General features: G+C 53.9%; 1 protein-coding gene across 3 annotated transcripts in view; it reads left to right on the forward strand.

Annotated features, from left to right (window-relative positions):
* The window catches only part of XYLB (xylulokinase), a 37,892-nt gene that overhangs the window by 8,547 nt on the left and 10,428 nt on the right, over positions 1 to 18,917 (forward strand). For all 3 annotated transcript variants that reach the window (XM_037030640.1, XM_037030638.1, XM_037030641.1), the window contains exons 5-15: positions 579 to 665; positions 1,207 to 1,335; positions 2,127 to 2,192; positions 3,472 to 3,544; positions 5,268 to 5,386; positions 8,134 to 8,215; positions 9,737 to 9,777; positions 10,299 to 10,414; positions 11,215 to 11,330; positions 12,889 to 12,962; positions 15,526 to 15,622. In XM_037030640.1, coding sequence (XP_036886535.1) covers positions 579 to 665; positions 1,207 to 1,335; positions 2,127 to 2,192; positions 3,472 to 3,544; positions 5,268 to 5,386; positions 8,134 to 8,215; positions 9,737 to 9,777; positions 10,299 to 10,414; positions 11,215 to 11,330; positions 12,889 to 12,962; positions 15,526 to 15,622 — 1,000 coding nt within the window. The remainder of the gene's footprint in view (positions 1 to 578; positions 666 to 1,206; positions 1,336 to 2,126; positions 2,193 to 3,471; positions 3,545 to 5,267; positions 5,387 to 8,133; positions 8,216 to 9,736; positions 9,778 to 10,298; positions 10,415 to 11,214; positions 11,331 to 12,888; positions 12,963 to 15,525; positions 15,623 to 18,917) is intronic.

An 18,917-nucleotide genomic window follows, 5' to 3' on the forward strand; every position in this document is an offset into this window, starting at 1 on the left:
TGCCTCCTTGCCCTCTCGCCCTGTCACCCGCCTCCTGTCCCAGCTTCAGGCCCACTGCTGAGAAAGCCACCCTTCCCTACACCTGCCAGGTTCTCTCACCTGTGGTCACACTCTGCCTGGAGTACGCGCACATTCAACTCTGGGATTCTTTCCTGACAGTCGTGTCTGCTTCTCCCATCTGTCCCCTGCAGCTGGTTAGATGCCCCTCCTCTCTGTCGCCAGGCCTATCACTGCACCCCCAGGGTTGAATGAATGAGTAAGTGAATGAATGAGTGAATTTCAGGAAATATTGTGAGCAATATATTAAATACACTTTTATAAAGGCACCAAAATCCAGACCGATCCATCTTTCTTGGAGCCTGCCTACAAATTGTGGGGTGGACAGGGCAGAGTCCGTCCCCGTTCTGTGGATGTGAAAAGCAAGGCTCGTGAAGAGGGGAAGCTCTGGGGTGTTAAGAAGGGCAAGGGGGGGCCCGAGCCCAGATCTCCGGTGTGTGGTCTGGGGTCTTTCTTTGTCTCCAAAAGGCTGTGATGCCAGTGCGTGGCCAATGAACGTGTACTTGGGTTTCTCTGGACAGCAACATGGAAGTATATACTGGAAAGCCGGGGCCAGTCGGGTGCTGAAGAGCCTGTCGCCATACCTCCCATTACGCGAGCAGCTGCAGGTAACTGGCCAGGTTGGGGAAGGCAGAGAAACTGCTGCAGGGGGGAAGGAAGGCCTTGAAACCTGGGGTTTCAGTGCGTTGTCAGGGCATAGGAGGCCAGCTCCGGTGATGGTCCTGTGAGCATGGTCGGGCCGGTCCCCCTGTGGTGGGCACACCTGGTGTCCAGACAAAGGCTTGGGTGCTCACAGTCCTCAGTGTCCTGCTTCACTCTGACTCAGTCCCCCCTTAGGGATCTCCCCTTGAGGCAGGGCACCTCCTCCTGATGCTGGAAGGCCAGCTCTGGCTTCTTTGCAGCTCCAAATGCCCCTGCCAAGCTGCAGGAGCCCTTTCCTACCCATGTCTAGTGTCGCCTGTGGTGCTCGGGCATCCTCACCAGGACCCTCAAGGTCAGGCTTGCAGGGAGAGACCCCAGTGGGCTGGATGGAGGTGCAGGCGTGAAGGGCTTGCCCAAGATCACATCCAGGGAAGAGGCGTCGCACCTGCTGTGGCGGGCAGTGTGACCGCCAGTTCCAGGTCCTCAGGCAGAGCCCCTTCCTTGCAGGCCTGCTTCTCCATCAGCGACTGCCCGGTGTGGATGGACTCCAGCACCACCGCCCAGTGCCGCCAGCTGGAGGCCGCTGTGGGCGGGGCCCAGGCTCTCAGTGGCCTCACCGGCTCCCGCGCCTACGAGGTGGGCAGGTCCTGTGGGCTGGGATTGCGTCTGGTCTTGGGAGGAGGGTCTGGTTGTTGGCTCCGGTGCCTTTTCTTGGGACATCTGGGAGAACACAGCTGGCGGCTGGCCCCTGTGTGAGTGTCACCTCAGAGGAGCCAGGACTAGGCACTTTGGCCCCTGGTCCTGATCCAGGCTGTCCTGCCTCTGTGTGCTGCCCACCGAGCAAGGCGGACCTCCCTGTGTGTGTCCTCAGGTCCAAACTGAGGTGTGAGCATGGCCGTGCCCCTCACATTGAGCCGAGGTGATGATGGGACACCGGCTTCAGACTCTCTAACCTGAGGACGAAAGTAGCACTTACATTTTGGGAAGTTTTGAAGCTGAAAGGAATCAGTGCATGTAAGACACAGTGCAGTTCCTGGCAAAGTGGAAAAAAAAAGTCCTTTTTCCTGCTGGCACCAGCTGTGGTCCCACCCCAGTACACAGATGGCTGCCATCCACCCAGTGCCACATTGGGTCATGTGACCCCCCCTGCAGTAGAGGCTTCAGGGCACAGGGCCAACCCTTCTTGGGCCACCTGCAGGAAGAAGAAGGTGGGTGGGGCAGATACCCAAGTCCCCTGCACAGGTGTCCATGGTCACAGTGGCCCTGGTGCTGTGTATGAGCCCCCACACCAGGCCTATTCCCCGAGGACCGTCAGGGACTTCGGCCTTCGTCCTATGAACTGTTGCCCGGAGCGTGCCACACTTGGCGCACTTGACAGAGTTGGTCGTGTAGGGTTTGGGCCTTTAAGAATTTGCCATCTTTTCCAGCGGTTTACAGGAAACCAGATTGCGAAGATCTACAAGCAGAACCCCGAGGCCTACGCACACACGGAGGTTGGTTAGACGTTCCGGCTGGGTGGAAAGTCACCATTGAATTCCTGTTGTAGTACTTACCTCTAACAGCAAGACAGCTCGTGCGCTTTGGTGCGAAAACATGGGTTAGCAGACATTAAAAATGGCATATTCCATGGGCTTTTTTCTCATTTGGGGACAATTTGCTTGTTCCCAAAGAGGAGGGAAAGAATGGAATTATGGGAAAGAGAAGTCAGGGGGTAGAGGTCAGTGTCAAGGTGGGAGCCACAGGGATGGGTGTCTTCCTGGGGCCAGTCAAACGAGAAATCTGGGCACCCTTTGGGCTCTGTCCCCTCAGTTTCCTGAGTGGTTAACACGGCGTGGCTACCAGGCCCTTGATTGGCGTGGGGTCAGTGTTTTCTTAGGGAGTTTGTAAAGCTGGACTGACGTGTCCCCAGCGGTAGGCCCTTCAACCTGAGGCTGCGTCCCAGGACCCCAGATTTATTTGCTGATCCGCTTGCTACACGCCAGCCCTTAGTGCCGGCTGAGAAGGCCCTCGGTAGTGGTAGTGGTAGTGGTGCCCTCGGTAGTGGTGATTTCCCTCCCTGAGTCATTAGCGGTCAGCTTGTGGTAAACCAAGGGGCCTTTTTAATCTTGGGAGTTAATATCCATTTATTCTTTAGTGACTCAAGGTTACTTTGTAGCATTAGCCATGTAGGTTGGGGGCGGGAGTAAAAAACCCTCTCCAAATTCCATGCGAAACAAAGGACAAACGTGGCCTGATGGGACAGGAGGTATCATCCTTCTCTGTCCTGGTCCCAGGGTCCGTGATTCCCGTGAGGAAGCGCAGACCCTCGGCCGACGCTTGAAATCTGTTCTCAGTTCCTCCAGCTCGTGTCTGGGGTCTCTGGCGTCCGAGGGGCCAGCTTTCACGGGTGCTTCCTCGGGACCCCCAAGAGTGTCTCTGTTGGCTCGGAGCCCTCTGGCCACACCTCTGACGGCCCTTGGGACTAGGCATGAAGACCTCAGAAGTGGAGGACAGAAGTGCCTCCCTCAGGGCACCGCACTCCCTGGATTCCCGGTGGAAAACCTGCTCCCTGGAGCATGGTGTTTTCACAGGGCCTGTTGCTCCTTGTCTCTGTTGAACTTGACAGTGTTATCATCTGCAGAGTGAGGTGCCACTGCCATTATTGCTCACAGTTCCCACATTCCTCCCAGTTCAAACCTCTTCTCATTCGTGTGACCGTGTATGTGAGTGATGTATTCAGTTGCCCAGGGTACACGGAAGTGAGTCGTATCCTGCTGTTTCCTTCTCTTGCAGAGAATTTCCTTGGTCAGTAGTTTTGCCGCTTCCCTGTTCCTTGGGTCCTACTGCCCCATTGACTACAGTGACGGTGAGTACCAGGCGCGTGCCCAGGCAGTGGGTGCGAGGGCCATGTGAGCCTCGGCCATCTGGGTGGGTGCCAGTCTTTCAGCTCTGTTATCTGTTGCAAAGGAAGGAGAGTATTCATTATCTTTTGCTGTGTAACAGATGACCACAGCTCGTAGCAGCTGAAGATCACGAGTGTTTCTTCTCCCACAGAGTGTCTGAGGGTCAGGAACCAGGGGGCAGCTTAGCCACGTGGTTCTGGCTCAGGATCTCTGGCCAGGGGGCCACACAGCTGGCCACAGGGGCTGTGGTCATCAACAGGCTTGTTTGGGGCTGACATGTCCAGGGTCACACATGAGATTGTTGGCCAGAGGCTTCAGTTTCTCCCTGTGTAGGGCTCCTGTGGGGCTGTTAATGACAATACTGCTGGATTCCACCAGAAGGGAGTGGGAGAGGGAGAGAGCAGCCCAGCAGAAACTGCAGAGTTGTACACCCTAATCTTGGGAAGTGACACGCGATCACGTCTGCCCCAACCCATGGGTTGCACAGACCTACCCAGGGACGGGGAGGTGGCGACCTCACAGGTGTGAACACCTGGACTCTGGGGAGATCAGGGGTCACTTGGAAGTTATTTACTGGAGTTTTCACACTGAGGAACTGACAAGAGTTGTGAGTTTCTGGAAGTAAAAAAAATAAAATAAAATAAATGGAAATGGTGCCAGCGAGGAAGGAAAGCTGGGTGGAGGTGCCGAAGGAGCTCTTGGGTGAGCCTAGATTAAAAGGAATGACCAGAAGCGGGAGGAAAGTGTAGCAGCAGAGCCCAGACCCGTGAAAGTGGCCCCAGAAAGAGCGAACACTCTGGGCCTCCTGGAGTTCACCGGAAGTTTTCAGGGAGCAAAAGTGAGGTGACTGAGGAGCGGTCCCCAAGCTTCACTTGCAGTCTGGAGCAGAAAGGGTTTTTACAGCTAATTGCAGAGAACTTGGAGCAGCAGAACCTAAACCTGGCCTTGCCCCAGAGTCCACCTGCGCTCTTCCCGCCTACCTGGGGCTGTTACATGCTGCTGGGGAGGGTCACACCATGGCTCCAGTAGGTGGGCGAGAGGGTCACGTTCTTCAACCTCCTCTGGGCCCTCCACGCCGCTCACCTGAGGAGTCACCTCCTGATTTACCAGCTGGCTAACCTCCTCACGTGGGCACATGACTCCCTCCTGTCCCATCCCAACTGTCTGTCTACCTTCCCTAGTGCTCTGGGTCCCCTCCCCGCCCCACCCCCCCCACCCTAAGGAAAGCCTGGGGAGGAACCAACGGTTTTAGGAAAGACTCAGTGAGCTGATCTTAGTGAGGAGTGTGAGGAAGAGGAGCCTGGGAACTCTGCTTGAAGGCGGGTGCAAATGGGGAGTCCCTGCAGGCTGGTCCACGTCAGCAACAGGCTGCCTCTGAGCAGAACCTGGACCCACAGGGGGCACAAAGGGTGGATCCTTGTCAACATATTGCTGGTGGTGCCCCTCCCCGGGCCAGGTCTCAGAGCGGCAGCTCTCCAGGCTACCCAGTGTTCCAGCCGGTGAGGAGATACTCGGAGGACGTGGCAGGGCCACGTGTTTCCTTGGGCCCTGCTGGTCCTGAGGTTCCTGCGTGACCTGGGCGCATGGTACACGTTCCACTGGCACAGGTTTGCTGCAAGAGGAGAGCTGTTTTCTGCCAGGTTTGTGTGTGTCTACAAGATGTTTCTTACTTCCCTTCTTCCTTAGGTTCTGGGATGAATTTGTTGCATATCCGGGACAAAGTCTGGTCCCAGGCTTGCCTCCGTGCCTGTGCACCTCATTTAGAGGAGAAGCTTGGCCCCCCAGTACCGTCGTGCTCTGTCGTGGTAGGTCCTCCTTCCAGGGATGCGGCCTCTGTGAGAGCTGGCAGTCACGGGGAAGCACTGCAGTACACAACACGTTCATCTGTACACGGGACTTTCAGTCCAGTATAAGACAGGTCAGGTAACAGTCTGCATCAGTGCCTGGCACTTAGTAGGTGCTTGGGTGCAGTTATAGATCACTGCCTGTTGGCAGTGGAGAAGGGGGGAAACTTAGAAATTTTCTATAGAAACCTATGGGAAAAAAGTGAAGACAACGTTTTGGGTGACTTCCGAAGGTACACCTTTGGAAAAAAGCACAGAAACAAGCAAATTCAGGGACTAGGGACCAGAAATGGAGCTAAAGCAGGAAGGCTGGAGAAAACACAAGTACCAGCGAGCCAGACAGAGCACAGGCCCCCGTGCCTGGGACGGGACCCTGGCTCAGCCGCTGACCAGCTCTGAGGCTTTGTTCCGTGCCTCAATTTCCTCATCATTTCCATTGTTCCTAGAACAGTGAGAATAGGAGTACTTTCTGTCTTGTTGGGCTGTTGGGTTAAATCAGTGAGTCGATACCTTTATAACGTTTACGATACTTGGGATAGTGCCTGGTCCCAGTGTAACAGTAAAGCGATTGAAGCATTAGAGGGATGCAGACCAGACACGGCTATGAGTGCCCTGGTGTCCGTAGTTGGCTGGCTCGGTTCTGGGCTGCTCTGGGGACAGTGGGGTTGAGAGGGACCTGGGCCGTGTCCACCAGGCCCTTTGGTGAGGAGCACAGGCTACACAGCTAGAAATCCCGGGTGGGACAGAGAGGAAGGAGGAGGCTCCCCAGGCCTGGGGAGAGGTGTCGAGCTGGGAGTGGTGGGCCCTGAGGAGACCCGAATTATCACGCGCGTTCCCAGCCACTGAGGCGCTCATCCGAGATCAACACTGACAAGCTGGAAACAGCCTCTGCCGCCAGGAGTACCTTGCGGCAAAGCCACACCCTCGCCAGCCAGAGGGTGCCCTGAGGCCAGCACCCATAGCAGAAGGAAGGGCTCAGGCTGGGCACCACCCAGCAGAGAGGCAGAGGGAGGGTGAACAGAACACATGGACCAGCTGCTGGGGCTGGTGGTCCGTGTATCGCTGTTAGTTTCCCACGAGATGGAGAGCGGTGTCTCGTCCGTGGCAGCAGGCCCCATTTGCCTGGGGCCACAAACACGGGCCTCCAAGGGGTGCCTGTGCGGAGCCTGGCAGCTGGGGGCACGGGAAAGGACTGATCCCGGAATGGTTCTGGGGTTTCCGTTGTAACGTATGCACCTCGTGATGGTGATGGGGAAAACAAGCAAAATCCATTTTTTAAAATATTTTCATTGATCGATATTAGGGAGAGAGAGGAAGGAGAGAAAAAGAACATCAACTTGTTGTTCCATTCATTTATGCATTTATTGGGTGCTTCTAATATGCACCCTGACTGGGGATTGAACCCTCAGCCTTGGCATATTGGGACAGTGTTCTAAGCAACCGAGCTACCCGGCCACAGCAGCAACATCCACTTTTATCATCTATTTTTGGGGGAGGTAGTGTCCAGGATGGTACCTGGTGATGGGTTGCATCAGACACTCCTCAGGCCAGCCTTTTTTGCCAGCCAGCATCCCCTGTCAGCAGCCTGTTCAGGCTGCACCCCACTTCCCACACTTTGCTCACACTCCAGGGCCTCTGTGAATCCACCTCTGTGCTCTGCAAACCTGGAGGTGCAGGGAGTAACCCCCACCAGCAGGAGCCACTGGGGAGCTTCTCCCCTGTCCCGTCTCCAGGCGGACAACCTCAAGTCCGCTTCCTACACTGACCCATGGGTGAGCCGGTTGCCCACGGCACTGACCAGCTCAACATCGCACCACAGGACGGACTTGCCCTCCTTCCCCATTTGACTCTTCTGCTTCCTCTCGTGTTTCCTGGGATAACTGTCCCAAACAAGCCACCTGCCCATGAGCCCCGACTCAGGCCATGTTTTCTGCCGTGCCCGATGCCGAGACCCCTATATCTTCCAGGACACAGCTTATTCTGCTCTGAATTCGAAACTTTGCTGGAGGAAGCAAACTTTTTTTCCCAGACACCAGGAAGTGTTATTGTTGATTTTGTACTTTTAGAACTAAGATGAAGTCAGGGAAAGGGGAAAAATTGTGTGTGTGTGTGTGTGTGTTTGTTTTATGACTATGCTTTCTGAAGACTCTGTGTCTTTCTAGAGGGTGTTCCTGCCCCCTCGTCTGACAGAAGCTTGTTGAGGGGCCCAAGGGCCTCGGTTCCTGGGGGACCCCACCCCCACACTGCCTTTTTGGGTTTATTTTCTTTAGAACGTTAACCTCTGCATTTGTGTGTGCAGTTATTCTGAGTCTGATTGCTGGGATGATAGAGGGCGCATGTAAGGGTTGATGGACTCCTGTGAGTTTGCTTGCTCATGTCCTCCGGTTATTTATTTTGAAAGCTATATCCAGAATTTGGAGCTTACATGGCAAGTACAAGGTGAGGATTGGGTGGCTCTGGCGGCCTTGCACCTGACAACCAAGTGGGTCTTCGAAGGGGTGGGATGAACACACACTGGTGCCAAACCTGCCCCGGGCTGCCCTGGCTCTCCATGCACAGGGGCAATGCCCCTGGTTGGCCACAGGGCGTGGTGCAGCTGCGGGTTCCACAACCGAGAGCCTGTAGCTGTCCTGTGACAGCCCGAGGGGTGGACAGCTGTGCTGAGCAGCGGGATTGGCCTCAGCAGTGTGCTGGCTTTCCTTCCTTAGGGAGCCGTTTCTTCCTACTTCGTCCAGCGCTATGGATTTTCTCCAGAATGCAAAGTGGTGGCCTTCACTGGGGACAACCCGGGTGAGTACCTGTGGGACTTCACTCTCCAGGTAGCCCAACTCAGTGACTTGGTCCATGCGGGCACTTGGGAATGCCAGCCCGGCCTCTTGGTAAGCCCTTCTGTGGGGGGCCCTTCCTCTGGACTGTGGGCTCCACTCCTGAAACATGACTCCCTGGAGCTGCCCCACCTTGGCCTGCCTGTCCCCGGGAGCCACTGACGTCTGCCACCCCACCCCAGGGGAAAGCGGATCTGTGGTTAAGGAAGGCAGTCCTACCTGCCCATCCTGGACCTGCTACTTCTGTTCCAAGCTCAGCCTCTCAGTTCCTTGAACCTTTCCTCTGGAACACGGTTTCCAGTCCCTGTGCGTCATTTGACCTGCACATGGGGCTGATTGCTGATCCACCCACCGTGTTTTCCTTTCAAAATGAAAGTGACAACATTGAGTCGCATTAGGAACTTGTACTCGTCCTTACACCCACTCTAACAACTAGAAGAACGTCAGGGGGAATAATGGGCCTGCTTTTTAACCACGTGAGATTCCAGACATATTTGAGTGGCAGTGACAAAGAAGCAGCTTTCCGTCCTCCTCCTTGCACTCTGGTTGCAGGCTGACAGCTGAAGCTACCAGGCGGGTAGCCCTCAGCCAGTCCCTCTCTGAGTCTGACCTTCAGTTTGCTGCTGCCTTAAATAATATATTATTTGCACCTTCATTAAAATAACAACAACAATAACAAGCAAACAGATGCACAAAGGCTTATGCTTTTTTTTTATTGCAGAAAAAAATTTTCAATACTGACAAACCAAAGGAAGGATGTAAAAACTGTTCCTAACTCAGAGATAACTGCAGTTAAAATTCTGATGGCCATCCTTCCAACCTCTTTATGTCCAGCCAACCTGGGCAATGTTTTTGTCCAACATTTTAGTGGTTGTCGAGGGTTCAGTTGTGCTGGCATTTATTTTACTGGTGTGCCGTGATGGAGGTCAGAGGGGATTCCGGGACCTAGGGCTCGGACACACCCTGCTCATTGCACCTCACTGGTCCCCGTATTTCTCCTTCCATTCATGCTCCTGGTGTTTAGTGGGCAGCTACTATATGGCAGGCCTTCTTTCAGGTATCAGTGAACGAGGCAGATAGAGATCACTGTGTGGGCCGCATAGCCTGGCCCCCTGTCGTACCGCTGGGGCAGGGGAAGGCCCTGCACTCCTGCTGCACCTTTGTCTTTCTCTGCCTCCCTTGTCCTGGTGTCTTGACCTGGCCCCTCAGTTCCCTGGAGGGCCTGACAGTGGGTAGGGCGTTTGGGCTGCTTTAGGGAAGAGGTCTTAGCCCAAATCAAAGGCCCTGACCACAGAGCCTCCACCCTCTGACCGCTGGGACCCCCTTTTGGGACCTCCTGAGCCCTCAGCTCCCCTGTTCTTGTCTCTACCCTTAGCATGTGGCTTCCAGTGGGAGGTGGGGACTGTGCTCCCATGGGGGGCGGGGTGATTGCCACGGGCTCTGTGGCTCCCACGTTGCTAACCAGAGTCTCCCTGGCCCTTCTTAGCATCGCTGGCAGGCATGAGGCTGGAGGAAGGTGACATTGCGGTAAGGTGACTTCTCACACCCACAGATGGGCCGGCTCTTCTGCCCCAGGGGCCATTTTCACTGCCTGTCAGGGTGTGCTGGTCCCAAACAGCAGCTGAGTAGGGGGACCCAGGCCCCAGGACCTGCCCACATCATCTGTCTGAGAGGGTCATTTGCCTTCGCCGAGTCCTCTGCCTGCTTTGGCAGTGCCCAGTCTTGCTGGACAGAAGGTTCAGACGTCGGGCCAAGGGCTGAGAGCTCCCAGGCGAGTTGGGAAGACATCACCCTTGCCCTCCTGGGTTCAGTGGGAAAGCCACCTGGGAAGCCAGTCCTCACCAGCACCTTTAGTTAGACGCGGTTGTGCCAAGTGCTAGAAAGTCAGTCCTTAGGATCTGTACCAGTCATAACAAGGGAGCTGACCTTGGACTCCTCTGGTGTGGGAGGGTCAGAAGAGGTTTCTTCGAGGCGGTGGCAATTCCTCTGAGGTCTGAGGAGTGATGTGGTGGGGCCAGGGCGCCTCACCTCCGCCCATCTCTCTGCAGGTCAGCCTGGGCACCAGCGACACCCTGTTCCTCTGGCTCCAGGAGCCCACGCCTGCCTTGGAAGGCCACATCTTCTGCAACCCGGTTGACCCCCAGCACTACATGGCACTTCTATGGTAGGCGGGGTCGGGAGGGCAGAGGTGTGGGCGGGTCGGCCCCCACCTGGAGCACCCGAAGGCGTTCCACTGAGCAGGTTCTTATGGGCAGCCGAGCCCCCCGGGACTCATTAGGTCTTGCTGACAGCAGAGCTGGGCGGGGAAGAACCCAGCACCTGAGTCCCCAAACCCAGGTTCAAATCCCAGCCCCACCACCCACATCCTGTATGGCCTGGGGCAGACGCCAGCCATAGCATGTCTGAGCCACACTTTGCTCATAAAATGAGAATAAGAGCATTTGCTTTGTGCTGTTAGGACATGTTTGGCACATGGCACATCTTCAGCGAATGGTGGTGAGGGTATCTGGCTTCCTGACAGTTGTTATAGAAAGGGTGTGCGTGCTCTGTGTCCTGACCACAGGCCTTTGGAGACACTGGAAGCTACTCAGGGAGGCTTCTGAACCTCTCAGCCCCAGGAACCACTGGAGAATATGTAGGTCTAGAAAATCTAGCCAACCCCTCCCCATTGCCCAGGCGGTGCAGTGTGCAGAAACCCAAGTTCCCTGCCCCTCCCTGGTCTCCTTTGTGTTTACAAGGCAGCCAGCTCTGTAAGCAGCCCAAGACAAGTGCATTTCCCAATGATTTCTGAGACATGAGCTGGACATGAGCCGGCCCTGATACCTGAGGGAGAACCCCAGATCCCTGCCCTGCAGGGGCTGGGGCTTGTGGTCCAGCCTGACCTGCAGCTCCTCTACTTGGTGTCACGTGGGTCCAGTCAGCAAGCACTGGGACCCTCACTCAGGCTCATGTGCACTTCTGCAGCTTTAAAAATGGCTCTCTCATGAGAGAGAAGATCCGAGATGAGTCAGCTTCCTGTTCCTGGAGCGAGTTCTCTAAGGCACTGCAGTCCACGGAGATGGGGAACAGTGGGAACTTGGGTAAGCTGTTTGGTGATGCCTGGGCCCATGACAGGGCAGCAGCTGCCTGTGGGAGGGGTGGGGAGGGCAGGGCCTGGTGCCCCATCAGTTGTGGGGAGAGGAGGGCCAGAGAGAAGCCCAGGAGAGCCCTGACTGTCTACACTTCTGCTCCGTGGGCCTTAGAGCTGGTGCGAAGCCCTGTGTTCTGAGTGAGGTAGGGCTGGAAGCTGCTCTTGGCGGCCTCTCTGTGCCCTGTATCTTCTGTTCCCCTCGAAGCCCCTGGTGACAGCATCAGAACTGGCAGCCACAGCGCCTACTCTACCCTGGTGCATCCCTGTACACAGCCGTCTGCTGCAGACACAGGGTCCTGTTAGGAGAAGTGCCCAGTGTTTAGAGCAGGCCTCTGGGCAGGGAGGGCATGTGCCTCCCTCGGTGCAACTATTGGTGGAGAGAATGGCACCAGGTGTTGGACTGGTGGAGTCAGACTAGACCTGGGTTCAGCGACCTCGTTCATCAACCTTAGTACTTGAGTTCTGGCTAAGAAAGAATTGAGAGCCAAGACTCAGACTACGGGAGAAAGTCTATTTAGAAACTCACAGAGGTAGAAGAAATGGCTGTAGAAGAAGTGGACTCAGGAAACAAGTTCCAGAGGCATAAAAAGGGCCGTTGGGGACTTAGGAGAGAGAAAGGCAAAGGTAATGTGTCTGGGGGAAGAGTGGGGGATGGGAAAGGCGCGGGCATTACTCCCCAAAGGGAGAGCATACCGGGTCCTCCATCCTGAGGGCTTTTAAGCGTGGAGATTTCAGGGGCTGCCCCAGGGGAAGATCTCCATAGAATATTCATCAGCTTTTCAGATGTGTCCTTTCAGAGTGGTGATCTTCAGTGATGGGTTGACCCCAGGGCAGGGGGTCATGAGTCAGGGCAGCTGGTCCTCAGGTCAGCCCTGGCCTCGCTTGTCTGGTTTTGCTACTTCTCCGAGCCTGGGCTGGAGCGCAGCTGAAGCCTAGATGTATTTGGTGCAAGTCAGAACTCCACTGTCCTGGGGGCTTAATGTTGAAGGCTATTCTACGGCTCCCTGTTCTGGTTCCCCTCCAAGGGGGTCTAACCTGCGTGACCAGTGATAGGAAAAGCCAGGGTTTCTAAACCGCATGACCAGCGATATTTCTGTGGGTAGAAAGGTTACCCTGGGGGCAAGGTCCTTGTTTTCCGTGGTCTGGCTCTGGGACTTTCTGCCCTGGTGACCCTCTGTACCCGGCCCATCGTACTTGCTCTGCTCACATCTGTCTAATCACCTGCCACAAAACCTGTGCAGGTTTTTCAGGGCTGGTGGGGCAGCTGCCCTTGGCCTGGTTGCCAGGGGAGCATAGGAGGGGCTGTCTAAGAAGAGCTAGGCCTTTTCAGTTGCCCTCTGCCCCGCCAGAGGGGAGGAAGTGTGGGTATTCGTGACATCACTGGGTGGATGAGTGGGGCCCAGGAGACAGGGATGTGGGGTCATTGCACCCTACCCTTTTCTAAGTCTTGAACAACCCACCTTTTACTTTTGGCCACTGACAGCTAGTCTCTTCCTGGTCCGTTTCAGGCTTTTATTTTGACGTAATGGAGATCACCCCTGACATGATCGGCCGCCACAGGTTCAGCGCAGAAAACCGTGAGGTACGTGTGAGACTGGTCTGGAACCTGGAACTATATCGACTCCACTGCTAAGTGTTAAATTGAACAGCTACCTATCAAACTTTGGCACCTTAGGGGATTCATTCATTCACTCACTCAGCGATAAAGCACATTTCGATGTGCCGAGTGCGTGCTTGATGCTGGGGAGTCAGCAGGACCTAAAATGTGAGCCCTTCTCCCAGACAGGGGTGCAGAGCACCTCAGGGCTCTCCCCCGAGCTGACGAGCTCACACCAACAACTACAGGGCGTCACAGCGCCTGCTTCCTTGGAGAGATTCATCCTGCACCTACCAGAGACTCACAGATCTCAAGACCATGAATTTCTTTGTCTTCAAAAGAGACTCTGGGGTTAGGGGGTGGGAGGGAGCCCTCACATTTATTGAGCTTTGTTTTCTTCCAGACACTTGCCTGGTTGTTTGGATTTTTGTTAATTTTTTTTGGATCCTCACCTGAGGACATGATTATTGATTTTAGAGAGGGGAAAGGGAGAGAGAGAGGGGGGCAGAGAAACATCGAGCAGTTGCCTCTTGTACGCACCCTGACCAAGAATTGAACCTGCAACCTAGGCATGGACCCCAACGAGGAATAGAACCAGTGATCTTTCAGTTTATAAGATGACGCTCCAACCCACGGAGCCATGCCGGCCAGGGCCTGGTGGTTTGCTTTCTTTTTCTCATTTACCTCTCAGAGGAACTCTGTGAAATAGATATTCCCAACTCCTTTATAGATGCAGAAATGGAGACTCAGAGAGTCTCTGAGTCTCTGAGAAGCTAAGTAGCACACCCAAGTCACGAGGACCTAGGTGGTGGAGGGACTCAAATCCGGTCTCCTCTGGCCCCAAAGCCGCTGTTTTATTTTCCCCTCCACCATGTGGCCTCCCAGGAGAGATCTGATCCTTGCTCGCTGCTTCGAATGGACTTGTCTGCGAGACAGCCACCCGAGTCAGCACCACGTTGTGGGTTGGACCTTGGAGATGTTTCTGACCCAGACCGGTGTCTGAGGGCCTCTGTCCGTCACTGTCTCTGAAGTTGGCGTTGGATCATAGGGCCGATGGTGGCATCACCTATTAGATTGTAAATAGAAGTGTGGGGATTCATTCGCGTCTTCTGATGGAGGGTCTGTTTGGGTTCTGTTATCACAGAGAGTAGATATGCCTGTTCTCTTTTGTGTGAATCTCTCTGGGTTTGTCAAGGGAGAAGGTGGTTTTCTTCATTCAGTCCATCAACAGCTGCATGATTGGTACCAGGCTTTGGGGACACAGAGGAGAATGAGGTACCCATGGTGCCCCCTCCATGGCGTCCATCGTCTAAGAAGGAACAAAAACACACATGAGTACAGTGTGCATTGTGGCCAGGAAGGAAAAGGACAAGGTGCCACGTGAGAAAGCAGGAGCGAGCTAGATGGGGTGACCAGGTGTGACCTCTCTGAGGAGGTGGCCTTGAGGTGGGCAAACATTCAGGCAGAGGGAGCAGTTGGAGGCACTGAAAGTCGGTGCGTTGGGTTGGGGTAGCCCGGGAAGGGAAGGGCAGGAGTGTCCGTCTGTCACTGGTCTCAGGGGCTAGAGTTAGGGGCCAGACCAGAGAGTATGCTCCAGCATTAGCCTGAGGGCGCTCCCCAGCAGTGGGTTCACAGTATAAGCTCCTGGCTCTCACTTAGTGTCAACTGTGTAGACCAGGCTCTGTTGTCTACTTTGATCATTATAACAGCCTTCCAACACAGGTGCTGCCCTGGCTGGGTGGCTCAGTTGCTTGGAACATCACCTCATACCCCAAAGGGTTGTGGGTTCTATTCCTGGTCGGCACAAACCTGGGTTGTAGGTTCATCCCTGGTCGAAGTGTATGTATGGGAGGCAACTGATCGTTGTTTCTCTCTCATGTTGATGTTTTGCTATCTCTAGAATCTATGGGCCTGTCCTTGGGTGAGAATGAAAAAACAACAGGTACCACTGTTATCTCAATTTTGTTAAAAAAGAACTCAAGGCTCAGCAAGACGTACATCACTTATTCCGGGCCACAGAGCTGAGTGGCAGAAGCAGAACATGAACCCTCTGTGGCCTGAGCTCTCTGGTGCTCTGACTCCCCAAAGTGGGACTCATGTGAGGCTGCAAGCACATGTGTATGAGTTGTGTGTGTGTGTGTGTGTGTGTGTGTGAGCATGTGTGAAAGGCAGTTAGTGGTTCAGGAGCCCAGCTATACACGAGCTCCACTGGAGGTCTGAGTCGTGAGTTCTGAATCTGGGTTTTTGTTTGTTTATTTTTTATTAAATTATTTATTTATTTTTAGAGAAGAAGGGAGGGAGAAAGAGAGGGAGAGGAACAGTGATGTGAGAGAGAAACATCTTTTGGTTGCTTCTCACACGACCCCAACAAGGTCCTCGCCCACAATCCAGGCATGTGCCCCGACCTGTGACCTTTCAGTTTGAGGGATGATGCCGAACCCACTGAGCCACACCAGCCAGGGCTGGGTTATTGTTTAAGACGGTAACATGCACACATGAATAGACAATGAAAGTCCTTCACTCTGTGCTCACTTTCCCTGGGAGACAGGTCTCAGCGTTTCCCAAGGACGTGGAGGTCCGAGCACTGATTGAAGGGCAGTTCCTGGCCAAGAGGATCCACGCCGAGGGCCTGGGCTATCGAGTCAGTAAGTGAGCTGCTGGCGGGCTGTGTTCGGGGCTGAGGGGTCAGGGTCCTGCTCACACTGAGGTGCGTGAAACCCTTGGGGCCTTCAGGCACTGCCTGGAGGGCACTGTCTGTCAAGGCTCCATTGTGGGGCCTCACAAAGGAGAGCCAAGGAGCCTGGCCCCTTGTGATGGCTGAAAGTGAGTTGACTGGCAGTTGTCAGCAGGCTTCCCCTGGGAGGCAGGCTGTTCCTGCTTCTCCACTCTGTCCTCAGTGACCTGGTCCCCTGGCCAGGAGCTGTAGGGCTTGGAGATCTTCGTGTGAGTTTAAGCTCCAACCTGCAAACTGAATGTCTAACTCTGGACCCTGAGGATAGGGCCATGCAGATGGGAAAGGTCTGGGCTGGGGCCATGACTGAACCTTGGCCTCTGTCTTGCCTGTCCAGGCCCCATCTGCCTGGGGGCAGAGTACTGGGCATTCCAGTTTGGGCAGGGGACAGTGGGGATGTACAGTTTGGAATGGAGGGGCAGAACCAGGGTGGGGGAGGCACGCGTGGGAGAAAGAGATTTCTAAGAACTGCAGCTAGGGAAGGGGCAGCTGTTGGAGGTGAGTTCCCACACCAATATGGCATTGCTGTGCTCTGGGAGTTCTGCAGGGTAACCAGGTTTCCAAGATATATCTGTCCTTCTATACAGCTGCCGTCATCACTAGGGAGGGTAGAAAACTCCTGGAGCCTCTTTGCTCGATGGCCTCTTCATGGTACTTTTATGGGCAATCTAAGTTCTATGTAGTGTATGTGTTATGTTTTTGAACCCCCCTCCCCCAAGTAAATGGATATTCTGAAAATAAGCTTCAGGAAAACCATTTGAAAACCTGTTAGGCAACACCTGCTAAAGCTACCAGCTCACCTCTCGGCAAATGTGTGTTTGAAATGTGTACACATATTCCCCAAAGATGAACAGGAAACCATTCCTCGTGGGTCTGTGCTTGGTAGCCCCACACGGGAAACAACCTGACACCCATCAATAGCAGACAGTGAAGTGCATTGTGGGTATTCATACGACGTGATACTGCACAGAAACCAAAATGAACCGGCTTCAACTACATGCAACAGGATCGGTGCATCTCACACAGTGGAGCTCTGAACAGAAGCCAAGCACCAAGAACATACAGCAGGATTCCATGTACATCAAATTCAAAAACAGACCAAACTGTTTGCTGTTGTCAGAAGTCAGGATAGTTAGCAGTTACCTTTCAGGAGAGGGGCACGAGAGAGCCTCTGGGGTGCTGGCGATGTGCTGCTTCCTGGGATACGTGGGTGTTTCTTTTGTGAAAATTTGTCAGGCTCTCAGCTTATGATGTGTATGTAGATTTTTCAGGGCATGTGTGTGCAATAAAAATACTAAGTGCAGTGACGTGCCACGAAACAATATTTCGGTCAATGACAGGCCACATATAAGACAGTGACCTTACAAGGTTAAAACGGAGCTGAAAGTGTCTGTCACCCAGTGACATCATAGCTGTTGTAACATTCTAGTGCAATGTATCACGTGTTCATGGGGATGCCAGTGTAAACAGACCAGCTGTGCTGCCAGTTGTATGAAAGTACTGTATCTTTTCTATGTTGAGATATGTTTAGATACACATATACTTCTCATTGTGTTTTAGCCACTCAGAGTGTTCAGTACATAACACGCTGTACGGTGGGGTTGTAGCCCAGGAGCGGAAGCCTAGGTGTGCCGTAGGCTAGACCATGCAGGTGTGTGAGCTGCACTCTGTGGTGTTCGCGTAACAAAATCACCTACCAATGCATTTCTCAGAATGTTTACCCCTGCAAAGGCATGAGTGCTTCTAAATAAATGAGCATTTATAAGCATACTCATTCCTCTCCACCTTTCCACTCAAACTGTAAAAAGAAATTCTCCAAATGTCTCCAAGACATCAAAGTTTCAGAGAAATGCAATCAGGTGAGCAGAGGGGATGGTGCTGAGGTTGGCAGCTACTGCCTGGCAGGAAGGGTTCCCTGGCTGTTGGGACAGGGCAGGTGGGGGCTGGGGGCTGCCCTCCCAGCTCAGTTTGCAGGGAGAGGCAGTGAGGACAGAGAGGCCTTCCTGGGCTCCGGAGGAGTTGTGTGGTCTTGTTGTGACTCCCAGCCTCCAACATGGTTCCTGTTCAACACCGTGTAAAGTTCCTTATCCTCTTAGCAAGCTTAATCAAACCTGCCTTGCCAGCTCTGCTGGGTTCCGCTCAAAGCAGATCATGTCACATGCTGGGAACCATAGGGGGCTGCATTCAGAAGAGGCATCATTTTCCCGGTTGCTGTGTGGACTGACCTGCGTGGGGTTTGTTCCGGACTGGTCATAGTCTTGTTATAAGGGTGTTTAGGGAGAATAAAGAGGCACTTAAAGTAAGAGTGATGATCATGATAACAATAGCTGCTGACCTGTATTAAGCACCTGCTGTGTGCCTGGCCTGGTTTTAAGCACAACAGTGCTCCGAGGTACATGCTGGTATTACTCTCACTTCCCAAAGTAGGACACGGAGTGTTAAGTCACTTGCTCGAAGCTGAACCAAGCTCTGGCTCTGGACTCTGGGTGCTCAACGACTAGGCAACATCTGCTTTATTCAAAGAACAATCGCTCTGTTGATGTTCAGACACCATCAGACACACACCCGTCCATGCCTGGGCTAACACTGTGGTCCCTTTGCAGCTTATGTTTCCATTCATGTTTCCTTTTGTTTAGGTTGATTTGTCAAAGCAGTAAAACCTTGTCTTAGCAAGTGTGGAAAATAAAGGAAACTACTTAGAATTCCATCTCCTCTTCCAACCACTTGCACCATCTGCAAGTTCTTCCAGTCTTCTGTAGGAGGTTATTTTTGTATAGCGATGGTCCTGTTTCCTTTGTACGTACAAACCCTGGAATTTCTGAAAAGCCTGCTTCCTGGTGCTTTACCTCACTCGCAGTTGACCCTCCCCGCAGTCAGGCATGGAGGCTGTTTCTGATTTTCCTACGTGGAATCATGCTGGAACATCTTCCTTGTCCTAAGCTGTTTCTCTAGGGGACTGTCCTCTCTTCCCCTGTCCCAGCCCAGATGCTTCCTTCACGGCTGAGAGTGGAGATGAGGCAGGCTGAGCAGAGCAGCAGGGCCTTAAAACATTTATTTGTTTTTAAATAGGCGTGTAATACACGAATGCGCTTCCATTGTAAAGGTGTCAGGCAGTGCAGAAGCCCACGGCTCTGAGCACTGTGAGAATGCAGAGCTCCCTGCATTCCCGCCCTGCCCCAGCTTCCCAGCATCCCACCCGGCAGCAGTGC

This window comes from Sturnira hondurensis, unplaced genomic scaffold (assembly GCF_014824575.4).
Source record: "Sturnira hondurensis isolate 20B ecotype Veracruz unplaced genomic scaffold, ASM1482457v3 Scaffold0020787, whole genome shotgun sequence".
NCBI lineage: Eukaryota > Metazoa > Chordata > Mammalia > Chiroptera > Phyllostomidae > Sturnira > Sturnira hondurensis.